Here is a 14,306-nt window from a genome sequence, read left to right on the forward strand (position 1 = left end):
CTAGTATTAAGTATTGAAGCATCAGTATTTGCCAATAATAAATGGTTTACTGGAGTTAGGTTTTCATGTAGGGCCATATCTTTATGGAATGACACAGAAACTAAAAATAATTTGAGATTTGATTATATAAAAGCATCATGTCAGCAAGTATAGGATGAAAACATCCAGAGATATACATGGACTGGAACTAAACGTCATCCTAAGCTGGCTGTGAAACTAATGAGATTTTCTCTTTGCTTTCAGGGAAATGGGATTGTTAAAGTGGGACGGAATCTCAATTGCAGTTCAACTATTTACAATGCCGATATGCAGGGCGGTACCTCCAGCCTTATGGATTTTTTCTGGCAGTGTGGAGCTCGAATATACACTCAATTACCCCCCGACTGGAGCGGAATCTGCTCTCTGGTGACTTTGCATACTCCATCTATGGTAATACCAGCAAAAGAAATAAATGATTTGCATTTGCATTCCATGAGTAAAGCATCAACTTTGCTGCATCATCACAGAAGAAAAAGGATGGCTGAGTACTTTGGAACTTCAGTGTGGCAGGATGTGCCCAAAGAGTATAGGTTGTTCAATGAAGCACAAACATTTTTTGGAAGTCTGATACCTATGTTTCAAGCAAAAGCAACTGCTCGCTGGGTTCAGATCACCCGGTGGGAGCTAATGAAAGCCATAAATGCTACTGAAGATGGTTTTAATGCAATTAAAGAAGAGCTGCGTTCAATCAGACTTATGGTGATGGAAAACAGATATGTTTTGGACTTAATGACAGCAATCGAAGGAGGAGTATGTAAAAAACATAATTCAGTATGCTGTACTTTCATACCTGAGAATGATGAAGATGAAGGAAATCTAACTCAGACCATATTGATTTTGCATAATTTGCATACACAGATGAAGAAAGATGGGGGTGCTCCAGATGAGTGGTTCACTGGCTGGTTTGATCGGGTGCCGTCCTGGATGTCGGGGTTGTCTAAGGCCTTGTTGCCTATAATAGTTCTGTTGCTATTGATGTGCCTAGTATTCCAGGTTATTTTAGCATGTTGCAAGAGGGTTACAGCTAAAGTGGGAGGTATGTTCCCTATAATGAGACATAAAGAGATGCAAAATATAGAATTGGAAGAAATGCACAGGGGTAGTGAGGATGTAGTCGAAGAATCGACTAGAGAGGGGAGTGAAAGGAATCAAAACCCTAATTTAGATTTAGGACCTAATTATTCAGTTTTGCCCACAAACTGTGAAATATTATGTAAAGACAGAAAAACAGTATAATGATGTTTAAACGTGCATTTTAAAGTTGCACAATTGTATCTGGAAATAACCTACAGCCTATCTTTAAAAAAAAAGGTCTAAATACGGTCTGGTTTAAGTGTTTTTTCCTCTTCATTGTATTCAAGCTAAGAACGTCCTGTCTAGGATATTTAACAGGAAATTCAGAGCAGCAAGAATGTTTTCCATTGTAGTCTGTAAATTTGGCGTGAGAAGTCACTCACACAGGAAAGAGCTGTTCTTGAAATAAATGTATGTAATCTGGGTGGGACAGAACAGAAAAGCAGGAAGCTTTTTCTATTGTGAACATTGTATTAAATATGGATCTAGGACAAAATTAGTATTATAAGAAGTAGACTTGAAGTGTATGTAAGTTGAGACTGACTTGTGCTTCGCTCATAGCACATCACTCTCCCAGCTGAATTGGCCTGGCATGTACAATAAACCTTTTTGTACTCCCTTTTGTTGTAGATTTGGTGATTAAATGATTTGCACTGCTTAAAGGATTTTTTCCCTACAGACGCATGAGGTGTTCCGGGGAAATCCTTGCCCTTTGAAGTCAGACAAAATTAAAAAGTGATTTCAAAAACAGCATCCAGAGCGTTTGACATTTCATTTCGGTATTTGAACTGGACGGGGATTTTAAGTGACGGGCGCCGAATCTGAACCAGCAAACAAGGGCAAACAGTGACACGAGCAGAAATCAAACAAGAAAATAGCCACTCAAATTAACACAAACACAGAAGCGTAATGTTAACAGTAATTGGGTGTTGCTCTGTGGGAGGAAACTAAACACGAAAAGGAGGGACAAAGAGGAAGGATTAATAACAAGCATGCAACCATTTTTGAATGACAATCGAAGGGACGAATAACAAGGCAATGGGCAGGCCGTAAGCCCACAGAGAGAATACAGCATGTCTCAAAGAGACAGCAAATGAGCTAGCTAGTCCCCCACCTAAAAATAATTCCCTGACAGCGAGCACAGACATCAGGCAAACAAAGGGAGGGTAAAGAGGCAATGCACTATGAGAGGAACAAAAATAAAATTGACAAGCTGGACCACGAATAGGAAGCAGGCAAATGAGAGTAGCAGGAACGACAATCAAACATAAGCAATGGCAGGCTCAACGCCCCTGTTCCCTATGTGTTTGGTAATCCCACAATACGCCTTCCTACATATAGTGCACACGCTCTCTAGTAGGCTTGATCTAAAAAGTAGCACCAGAAAAGGGACCAGTGAAAGGACACAAGTCATGCAACCATGCTCATGGAGAGGGACAAACACAAAATGAGGAAGGAAATCCAACAAGCACTAACAAAAAGGAAGCAAGCAAAGGAGAGTGACAAAGAAGCCAACGAATGGTAAGCAATGGGAGGGCTCTAAGCCGACTGTAAGCTAACAAAATGTTTTACATGCAAGGGTGAGCCCTATAAAGGTATATGCACAACCTCTTGCCTCACAAGGAGTGCATTTTAGTTCCTGAACCAAAACAGTCACATGTGACTAACGCTGCAAATTCCATTTCACATAGTATTTACATGGAAAAACGGTTACTTAGCCACATTAGACTTTATATAGAGAACTGCCATTATGCTTCACTTCCCCTTGTGTTTTATATATTTTTTAATTGTGTTAATCATTACATTATATATTTAATCATTATATTTATTTCACTTGTTTGTTTAAATTGCTTGTGCAAACAGCTAGTTGCCTTAAGGTGGCCAAAGACCGGGAGTGAAAAGAAATAAACAAATATAGACTTACTCCTGTTCGTACACAGAAGGAGGTGAATGTTTAAGTTTTGTAATGATTTCCATAATCTGTCTCCAGAAGAGGGCATTGTTGCACTGAGTTACAAAGGGTGGGACTTTTGGGGTGAAGGGCTCTTCCTCCGAAACTCTTGTACCTCAATGGGAGTAGCAGTAAGCAATTCTTCAGATCCAGCCTAGGGGAAGCATGATGAACCTGCTAGGCACGCGAGCAGTTGTTTCGGAAGGCACTCAAGACCAGCACTGTGCAGGGCCTTCTGGACTTTGATGTCACTTCTCTGCCTCACTGGCAACCAGTGCGAAACATCAAAGCTGGCAAGAAGTTATTTTTAGCCCAAAGATGAGGTAGGCTAAAACTAATTGCGCTTCTTAATGCATGAACCAGGTTGTCGCACATACACACTTTCATATGAAATGCAAAACACAATAGCAATCTGCAATTTTAATGCAATTTGTCCAGATGCAATTTTGTGCAACTGTATTGTTTTAACCCTTCGTGATTAAAGCAAACAAGAAATATTGATTGAAATCAGTACTTTACAAAATAAAGGCCTGATTGTGGTTCCAAGTTCCTCTGGACACATCCCATGATATGTTGGAAACCTGCAACCAGTGTTTATCACCATCACAAATTGCATCATAGGCTTGAGTGCCATTGGGGTTGGGAGCATTCAGCAACCCGACTCCTTGGGCACCATTTCCATGTGCCTCTCAACCCCCTGAAAAAGGCCTAGAACAGCCCTTTTCCTCAGGCCCTGACTGATGAGCTTCATGGGACAACATGGAGACAAGGGAGGAGCGAGGACCCAGGCAGCAAACGCGAGCATCGCAGCTGCCATGAGAAGGGCAGACCAGCTGTAGGGAGAGCACGGTCAGCGTGCTGCCAAAAGTGAGAGCGTGGCGGACGGGCTGCTGAAAACCTACATCCGTCCTCTCACCGCAAACTGCCACCTTCACGCTGATGCTGTGGCTGCCAAAGCCCAGCCCACGTTGAGGTAGTGCGATGGGGATAGGAGAGGAGGGGAGGCAGAGAAGGAAACGGGCCTCGGGCGAGAGGCTCTGTGCCTGCACCTGCTCTGAGCCAGCATTGTACCAGCATTTTGCCTGCTCCAAGCAGCCAGGGTGCCGAGGGGCGCAGTCAGTACTTGCTGGCCGTTGATTAGTCCCAACTCCCTCCCAACCTCCCCAGGCCAGACAGCAAGACATGCAGCAAGCTGCAAGATAGAGGTACGCACTCCCCTCTGCTTAATTCACTGCTCAACTCACTGCTCCAAATATGGTGGTTGAGCAAGAGAAGAGCAAGAGAAAAGCGTAAATGCCCATCAGCCCCGCCAGGACCCCAGGCCCCTCGGCCTGCACAGAAGGGGCAGGCGGAGAGGGGGGATGCCAGGAGGACTTCCTGGCAGGACACAATTGAATACAGTGTGTAAGTGTACAAGCAAGTGAGGTGCTAGAGCAGTGCTGTAGGCTACTTCCCTCAACCCTAGTTGAGCCCCGTGGTCTGCTGAAGCGGTCCACCTAGGCGCAGGTGCAGCTTGCAGCCCAGATGTGCTCTCCCGCTCGATGATACACGCGGCAAAACAGGAGAGCGGGGAGGCACGAGTAGCAACTGGAGTAGCGCCCGGAGACTGTCCCCCTCCGTCCACAAACCTTCCAAGAGCTGTTCATCCTGTACAAGCAATACACGCTTGTGCCCCTACCCTTACCTCCACAGCCTCTGAAATTCCATGTGAGGGGGAGAGGTGGCGCCATACGGTCCACCATCAAACCACAGGGAAGAGATCGAATCCAGCATCAAAGAGTATCATACGGCATAAAACCAGGGCACGAGTCGGGGGTAGTCGGGGGTACACGCGGGTGGACGGCATCCACCCACTTATTTCACGGGGGGATGCCGTCCACCCTGCCAAGAAGTTGGGCCCCACTGATAAAGATGCTGAATTCGTCCTGTTGTTATTTCCAAACACCTGGACCCTTTCAGCATCGCCTGCACGTTGTTATCAGCTTTTGAGCGGCAACAACCTGCAGGCGAGGATGGGGCTCTCTTAATTCTAACTCCTGCTGGCTCTTAACAAAGACCGAGTCTGAGGGGTCATCAGGCCTCCTTTAGTTCCAGTCTCTTGGCGGGGAGCAGTCAGGAGCCTCACACTTAGAAGCACATGCAGCAGAGGAGAAACAAAGGCTCACACCTTGTTAGTACTTCACACATACTTAAGAGAGGCATCTTTTCACTTTGTTCAGGCTCTGTTTAGGAGATATGCATGCACTGTAAGAATGTCAGATGTGTTGGTCTTTCCCAGTATTTGCACAAAATAAATAGCATTTATATAGTGCTACCCCTGAAGAGGCGTTGTAATTATTTAAATATCACTATTTTTTCTTTAAAAGCACTATGGCTAGAGGAAGCTTTACGCTGACTGACAAAAGGCAACATTGTAGCGTACAAAAGTGTGAATCTTCTGCGTAATTCAGGAGAGTTTACAAGTATACTCGAAATGTGCTCCGATGTACTCATGATACACCTGGAAAATATGTATGTGAGAGCTTAAGATCGGATGTCACTTCTTGTGATGTCACTTCCTGTGATGTCACGCGCCGAGATGTCACGAGGCGTGATGTCATGCGCTTACTGATTAACTAGGTTAGTCCTCCCAATTCTTTTTTTAGGACTTGTGCCCTGCATAAAACCCACACGGAAAAAGGCCAAAGGGAGAAACAGAGAGCAACAATGTAGTGGGAAAAATGAGAACGGACCCAGCCCAGCGCAAGTAAAAGGCTCTAAAGAATGCACAATCATGACTCAGTACTATGTGTGGAGGAAGCAGAAGCAACTGACTTGGAATCATCTCCATCAAAGCAGAAACAAAAAAGGGTAAAATTGCAACTTTGACAAAAGGAGGGATATAAAATAACGGACTTTCTAACTCAGAAAAATACAGGCAAAGTAATGGCTGCATCAAGCAGCACACAACTAGCGCTAGCCAATTTGGAATCTAAAAAAGGGAACATACAAGAGGCACCTAACCCAGATATGAGATTTACAGGAGCAACAAGTGCAAACACCAGGAAACCACAGATAGAAGTATATAAAATTGTTTATTTTGCATTTGTCGCCATAAGTGGAAAGGGTATGCCCAGACGTGGGTCCCGTGCTCTCTGCACAACTGGATTCAAGCTAGCCTGGCTGATGAGGGGTGATGCCCCGAAACCGGTCCCAGGATGCTTGTTTACGGTCTAGGGAGGACCTGGCTTGGCAGTTCGGGCTGGACTTTTCCCATAAGGAGCAGGGTCAAGACTGATTTGCATATGGCTGGGTCCAAACTGGGGTGGCGTGGTGAGCAAAAGAATGATGGATTAAACCCAGATCCTTGTGACTTGGGGTGAATGTTGCGTTGTTCAGCATTGCGTCCATCAATTGTTTCTTTTGCATTTGTCACCCTACGTGGGAAGGGTATTCCCAGACGTGGGTCCCGTGCTCACTGCACCACTGGATTCAAGCTAGCCCGGGTGATGAGTGGTGATGCCCCAAAACTGGTCCCAGGATGCTTGTTTACGGTCCAGGGAGGACCTGGCTTGGCAGTTCGAGCTGGACTGTTCCCTAAGGAGCAGGGTCAAGACTGATTTGCATATGGCTGGGTCCAAACTGGGGTGGTGTGGTGAGCAAAAGAATGATGGATTAAACCCAGATCCTGGTGACTGGGGGTGAATGTTTGCATTGTTCAGCATTCTGTCCATCATTAGCTCCAGTATTAGCTCCTCTGTAAGGGTCAAGTCGACAGATGGATATAACAACAGTCAGACTCAGTCAGTTCCTGCCCTGCAACAGTAACTCCCCAGCAATGGACAAATGTACTTTTGAGGCTAAACCTCCCTTAAGCCCAATCAAGAGGCCCCAGCAGGAGCCGGTTTCTATCAACAACACTAGAGTCTCAGGAAGAGCAACAACGCCATCAAATTTGGGAGCATAGCAGAAGTTGAATCTGAAATAGCAAACACTGAGGTCCCTGCTGGTACATGGGGGGGCGCCCTTATCTACAATGGAGGCAATGTCATCAGCAATCTGCCATCAAGCAGTCAAATGGAAACTTCAGGTTGAACTCCTCAACATTTTGGCAGTTCACATTGAGGGAATTGATAAGAAACTAAAGGCACTCAATGAGCTGATACAGAGAGCCCAAAATCATATTACACTCAGCAAGTCGGATGCCAATGTGGAAATTTAGGGGATAAATTCCAGGTCCTGCCATCAATCCTTAATGGAATCTTGCGGGAAGTAAGAATTCAAGCAACAGGATCACTATAAAAGCTGTAGATTTTAGAATATGACTCAATAGACACAGCACCTACTACTGGCACACAGATAACAGGGGACCAGTCAGTCTCAGCAAAACCGACCCTGTGGAAGCAAAAAATTTGGGTCAAGCAGAGAAGTTAACATGAAACAGCAAGCAATAATAGTTGCAGGCAGGGACAACAAATCAGGTACGGATCTGGAAACAACAGCCCCCACAATTACGACCAAGGTCACGGATAGGAATGTGTAGTGTCCTGTTTGATGATTTGTTTATACAGGTTCTCTATGGTTATGCCTATCTGTCATACAAAATGTTTCTATGGTTTTGATGTAGTCAGAGATAGAATGTATATAGGTCATAAGGGAGTTTGGGACAGTTGACTAGGAGCTGTTGCTGTACTGGTGAACTTGTATGGATGGGATTTTATCTTGAAGATTAAACTCTTTCTTCAAATCAACTTTAAACTGGATCTTGACATTCTCATTGAAATATAACACTGGCGTAGTCGGCAGTCTTCAAGAAGATCTCAACAACAAGTATTAAGATAAACTGATTCTGGTGAGATACAAAAAAATTTTTATACTAGAGGGTTGGGAGCATTTCGCCACATTCCCACGGTGATTTGAGGGGTTTAACTCGATGTGGGCTCACTCTCTTAGTAGTGGAAGGTACAACATACTCTTAAGCAATTTATGCCTCAATCGCGAATTGCTTTAATTTACGAATTTTCGTTGGATCAGCTGGATCGTACGTCTTTTCTCATGAGCTTCAAATGTTTTAGTGGCTCGGTCAAAGATGCTCTACTGGTGAACCACGGTCAGAGAGGCTGGTGAAAATTCGATGTGATTGAAAATTATTACAATTCAAGCGTGAGAGGATCTTCGAAAGTTTAATTTTTTATTTTTTTTTCCTATGTGATGGTTTTCGCGATGTATTAACTTTGCGTTAACTTTTACTGTACGTTACTGGTATACGTTGAGAAGGAGTCTCGCGCTCTGATTAAATACTAACATTTTATAGAACTCGTACCTTCAAGCTTCGTTTTGGATTGTTCATCTTCTTCGAATCTTCAAGTGTTCTTTCGGAGTCGACTTCTTTTTGAGGCTTTCTTCACGCTCTGACTGCGGAATTGCATCCTGGGACAGCGTCATTACGTCGCACGTTCCTGCGGCCATTTTGGATTGGGATGATTTCGGTGAACTACGTGAACTAACATCACATCTTGTACGTTTTGCAGGTTTTGTTTCTTCGGATTCCTCATCCGTGACTCGTACATCAGTTTGGCAAAGTGAGCTTCGAATCCATTTGTTGTGGTGCGATAAATTCCTCCTCTCAGTCAATTTGAATTCCTCATCGGTGACTCGCACACCAGTGATCTAAAGCGAGTCTCAATTCCAGTATGGTACAGTAATTCTACTCATGTCAGTTAAGAGGTATTTTTGACAGAGAGTTACACGCTGGTATTTAAAGCTTTCTAGGAAAGAAATTACAAACAGTTTTGACAGCGATATGCACGCTAATGTATGTGCATATTAGGGTTTAATCTCCATGATATAGATGTTAATTGTATGTCATAAGATCATCATTTAGGTTACAACGCACAGTTTCATTGTCCTTAAAATTTATTTTAGTTTTCTTCTTATTTATCATATATTTTATTTTAAAAAAAAAGGGTTCACTTTATGTTTGGTGCAATGCAGAATGTTACTGCAGCACCTTTCTTTCTTTCCCAACCTGGTGAACCTCCTATCAAATGGAAAAAATGGAAGAGTGTATTCGAAAGATATGCTAGGGTGTGTGGCGCTTCGTTGAGTGCTGAAAGGAAAACATCTCTTTTGCTTCATTGCCTGGGCTCAGAAGGACAAGACGTGTTCGATCATCTCCCTGAATTGGCAACTTCTGAGTCAGATGGTTTAAATGATTATGAAATATGCATATCTAAGTTAGACAAGCATTATCTTCCAAAAGTAAGCACGATATTGGAGAGGTATCATTTTGGGAAGAGACTGCAGAATGAGGGTGAATCTATTGAAAATTATTTGACAAGTTTACGGAAACTTGCTTCATCTTGTAAATTTGAAAACCTGACGGATGAACATGTGCGTGATCAATTCATGTTAGGTTGTAGTATGGATAAAGTAAGAGAAGAATTGTGGTTACGAGATGACCCTACTCTAGATGAGGTCATTGTTGTAGCTAAAAAGATAGAACATTCATTAAAGTGTGTTGCCATCATAAAAAAGGATAATGTTAAGGAGGCCAAGGTACAAGTGGTTAAAGAACAAAGTGATGTCAAGTTTAAAACAAAAGACAAAGGTCAAGTGGATAGGAGCAAAATAAGTAATACTTTATCTGATAAGTCAATGTCCTTTAAATGTTACAGATGTGATAAGTTAGGGCATCTTGCTAATGATAAAAGGTGTCCTGCTCTTAGTCATATGTGCTTGAAGTGTAAAAAGAAGGGTCATTTTGAATTTGTGTGTAAGACTAAGCTTAATTCAAAAGTTAAAATGGTAGAGGTTTATGAAGATGAGCATTCAAGAGAGATGTACAAAGATTTTGAGTGTGGTCAAATAATTTTAGAGATAGGAAGTGATAACAACATGAAAATGTGTCCTACGGATGAAATTTTAGTTGATGGGGAGTTAACTCAGGTCTTGTTTGATTCAGGAGCAAAAATTACTATAATTTCGAATGATTTTTACAACAAGAAATTGAAGCAAAAAGTTGTTCTGTTGAAAGCTGACATAATTCCATTGGCGTATGGGGGAGAACCCATTAAATTACATGGGTACTTTCTGGGATTGATTGAGTACAAGGGAAGATTTGTATCAGGGAAAATTTATGTTTCAAAAAAGGGTGACAGTATAATTAGCTGGATTCATCAGGGAGATTTGGGGGTTTATCTTGATCCAAATTCTGATCCACCCATTTTGTTAAGAGATGTATGTACGGTAGAATCTGTACAAGATGAGAAATTGGTCAATGAATTGATGTGTGATTTTCCAAAAGTGTTCAAAAAAGATTTGGGTTGCATGAGAGGTTATCAGCATAAGATAATGTTAAAGGAGAATTCTGTACCGGTTGCCTGTAAAGTCAGGAATGTCCCGTTGGCTGTTAGGTCTGACATGGAAAAGGAGATCATCAAGCTTAAAAATGGTGGTATCATTGAAGAGGTTGAGGGAACGGAGTGGATGGCTCCGGTGGTCGCTGCGCGCAAACCGAACGGTGATTTGCGTCTTTGCATAGATTTACGCCAATTAAATAAGAGTGTGGTTGTGGATAGATATCCTCTTCCTAATATTTCGGAACTCTTAGTTCTTCTGGGTGGTGCTAAGGTTTTTAGCACCCTTGATTTAACTTCAGCTTATCATCAAATTGAATTGGAGCAATCTTGCAGGGACCTTACTGCTTTCATCACGCCGTTTGGTACATTTAGATTTAAAAGAATGCCATTCGGTTTGGTATCAGCTTCTTCTGTTTTCCAGCGTGCAATGGAGAAGGTTTTGAAAGGTTTACCGGGTGTCTGCATCTATCAGGATGACATACTTATTTTTGGTGATAATGATAATGAACATGATGACCGCCTCAGATCTGTTCTGTCTAGGTTATCTGATGCTAATCTCACCATTAAAATTGAGAAGTGTAAGTTCCGATCAAATTCTATTGACTATCTTGGGCACAATATTTCAGGTAGTGGGGTCAAACCCAAAGATGATTTGTTGTCTTCTATACGTGGTATGCATTCCCCTACTTCAAAGGAAGAATTGATGAGTTTTTTTGGTTTAATAGAATACTATGGGAAATTCATCATGAATTTTTCTGAGTTAACTGTCAATATGAGAAGTTTGTTAAAGAAGGGTGTTAGTTTCAGATGGACGGATATATGTGAAAGAGAGTTTTCTGATGTTAAGAAGAAGTTAAGTGATGCACCATTTTTGCAAAGTTTTGATACCAAGCTTAAGTCAATCCTTACAACTGATGCTAGTGAGAAGGGGTTAGGTGCGGTTTTGCAACAGGAGAGTCCTCAAGGAATTAAAACCATCTTGTTTCTTTGTAGAGCTTTGAAGGACCCTGAGACAAGGTATTCTGTGGTTGAAAGGGAATCCTTTGCAGTTTTTTGGGCAATCAGAAAACTGAAGAAATTTTTGTGGGGAGTGAATTTCGAGGTGAGAACTGATCATAAACCTTTAGTGGAAATTTTTGAGAAGAAAGGTTTGGATGCTATTTCTAGTCGCATAACAAAATGGATTATAAGCTTGCAAGAATATTCTTTTTCAATCAAGTACATTCCAGGAGTTAACAATAGAATAGCGGATGTCTTTTCACGTTCGGTGTCAAGTGACACTTGTGATGGGGATAGTAATGATCTAAGTTATGAGTGGGTGTGTGCTTTGGATGCGGATCATATATCTGAAGAGAAGTGGCGAAAAGAAATGGAACTAGATGTAACTCTTAAAGAGGTTGTGTCTCTTTTATTGGGAAATTGGTCTAGTATTAAAAATGGATCAGAAGATACAAGACCTTTTTGGTATGTGAAAAATGAACTTTCTGTGGATAAGGAGATGTTGTTTCGTGGTACTAAGTTAGTTCCTCCTGTAAGTCTTAGAAAGGACTTGATAGATTTGGCACATGCTACTCATTCTGGTATCTCTAAAACAAAGGAGAGATTACGATTGTCTTATTGGTGGCCAGGAATGGATAAGTTGGTGGAACGAGAAATACGTGAGTGTGTTGCTTGTAATTTGAGTGATAAATCTAAAATTACTAGAGTACAACCTATGATTTTGAGAAGGAGACCAAAGCAACCATGGGAGGATATCGCTTTAGATATTTTAGGTCCTGTGTATAGTAATGGTTCTCAGGTATTTTTATTGGTTGTGATTGACATGTATTCTCGCTGGCCTGAGGTTTTCTTTTTGTACACTGTGGATTCAATTAATGTCATCAAGTGCCTTAAACAGTTGTTTGCAAAGGAAGGATTTCCTAAAAGTATTTTGACGGATAATGGCGTACAACTAGTTTCTAAAGAGATGGAACAGTATTTGTCATCCTGTGGAATCATTCATAAAACATGTTCTCTCTATCATCCCGAAGCTAATGGGATGGTAGAGAGACTCAACAGGGTTTTGAAAGAAACCATTACTTTGGCTAAATCTTTATCTATAGGATGGAAGGAGGAAGTACTTAAGAAATTAGAGGATTATAGGTTGACTCCTCACTCTACTACAGGGAAATCTCCCTTTCTTTTGTTTCGTGGTAGGGTTCCGAATACACACCTGGAACCATTTTGGGTGAATGATTATTGTTTCAATAAGGGGAAAGAACGAGTCTGTGATGAAGAACTGGTTGAAAAAAGAGAAGAAGAGAAAGCATTATTAAGAAAAGATTATTTTGACAAAAAGAATTCAGTCAAAAAGTTGGAAGTGAATGTTGGTGATGTGGTGGTGGTAAAACGTCCTGGTCATGTGAGGAGTGGTAATTCAAAATATTTTGATCCTATGATGGTCATTAAAGTGTTTAAGAATGCGGTTAGAACAGAAGACCATCGGGTGTGGAATCTTAATAGAGTGGTTGTTGTAAGGAGAGAAGGGGTCACCAAGACTGTGAAGGAAAATGCTCAAACTAGTGATTGTTCTACACGTCAGTCTTCAAGATTGGTGAAGAGACCAAGTTATCTTGAAGATTATGTGTAGTGTATAGGTACATATATAAATGTATATGGAAATGCTCAAACTAGTGATTGTTCTTCATGACAGTCTTCAAGATTTGTGTAGAGACCAGGTTATCTTGAAGTTTATGTGTAGTGTGCAGTTACATATACAAATGTATTTAATTTGTTGGGGAAGGGAGATGGTGTAGTGTCCTGTTTGATGATTTGTTTATACAGGTTCTCTATGGTTATGCCTATCTGTCATACAAAATGTTTTTATGGTTTTGATGTAGTCAGAGATAGAATGTATATAGGTCATAAGGGAGTTTGGGACAGTTGACTAGGAGCTGTTGCTGTACTGGTGAACTTGTATGGATGGGATTTTATCTTGAAGATTAAACTCTTTCTTCAAATCAACTTTAAACTGGATCTTGACTTTCTCATTGAAATATAACAGAATGGCTCTACTTTCACAAAAAGGGGAAGGAAAAGGCGTAGAATATCTCTAGCATGAAAGGTAAACACAACAGCATTTTACAGCTATTTGCTCAATGCAGAACAAAAGCAGCCAACATCACAGAGGAACTAAAAAGTGAAGGCACAAAAACTTCGAAATGCCCCAGGATACCATCCAAGGGTCAACGACTACACAAAGGCCTCCCTATACACAGCAGAGTGTACTAAAAAATCCAATTCCGCCCATCAAGCGCCGTGTTATACACGGACTGCCAAGCAGTCTGTGTGTATCCATTACACCACTAGAAACAAAGAAATCAGGCTTAAAGCCAAACACTTGATCAGTACCAATGAGCTACCTCCACCCAGAACTCTAGACAGCAAGGAACAGCAAAACCGACTCATGAGTAACAAGAACTCCAATGGGAGGAAGGGAGGGAGAAACACTCAGACACAGCAAGAGCATGCACTACAGACACACCTCTGCAGACACAAGTACAGGAGCAACATACGCATCTGGTAGAGCCCCAGCAAGTCCAACTGATGCCCGACTCGGGGACACATGCTTCCAAAATGCAACCGACAACCAAAACTCATGTTAATACCAGCCTACACATCGATAGGGCGTCTGACACCTTAAACAGAGGAGCCATTATAAAGTTAACAAAAGAAAGAAAGGAGCTTGCACATATTACTTCCTCATACCTCCTAACAATAGAATTCCAACCTCACACCTACACATGTAATAGAGGCAACAGTAACAACTTGGGCCTCTCCCAAAATAGTGCTTCAATTACTGGATCAGTGGGAAATGTTCCAAGCATGGGGAATACAGCTACAAAAGATCGAACCGCCAAGGT

At 41.9% G+C, this 14,306-nt stretch overlaps 1 protein-coding gene across 1 annotated transcript; it reads left to right on the forward strand.

Moving 5' to 3' along the window:
• The first annotated feature begins 203 nt into the window (after positions 1-203).
• LOC146856841 (syncytin-2-like) lies at positions 204-7,265 on the forward strand. The gene is made up of 2 exons (XM_085646999.1): positions 204-1,075; positions 7,159-7,265. Exons 1-2 carry the CDS (start codon positions 220-222, stop codon positions 7,263-7,265), a joined length of 963 nt encoding a protein of 320 aa, XP_085503125.1. The 5' UTR covers positions 204-219.
• The last annotated feature ends 7,041 nt before the right edge of the window (positions 7,266-14,306 follow it).

This window comes from Triturus cristatus, chromosome 3_2 (genome assembly GCF_964204655.1).
Source record: "Triturus cristatus chromosome 3_2, aTriCri1.1, whole genome shotgun sequence".
NCBI classification, from domain to species: Eukaryota; Metazoa; Chordata; class Amphibia; order Caudata; family Salamandridae; genus Triturus; species Triturus cristatus.

Coding starts and splice junctions, on each gene's coding strand:
- LOC146856841 (XM_085646999.1), top strand. CDS start 220: ATGAGATTTTCTCTTTGCTTTCAGGGAAATGGGATTGTTAAAGTGGGA. Junction 1,076..7,158: donor GGTTACAGCTAAAGTGGGAG/GTATGTTCCCTA, acceptor ACATTTTGGCAG/TTCACATTGAGGGAATTGAT.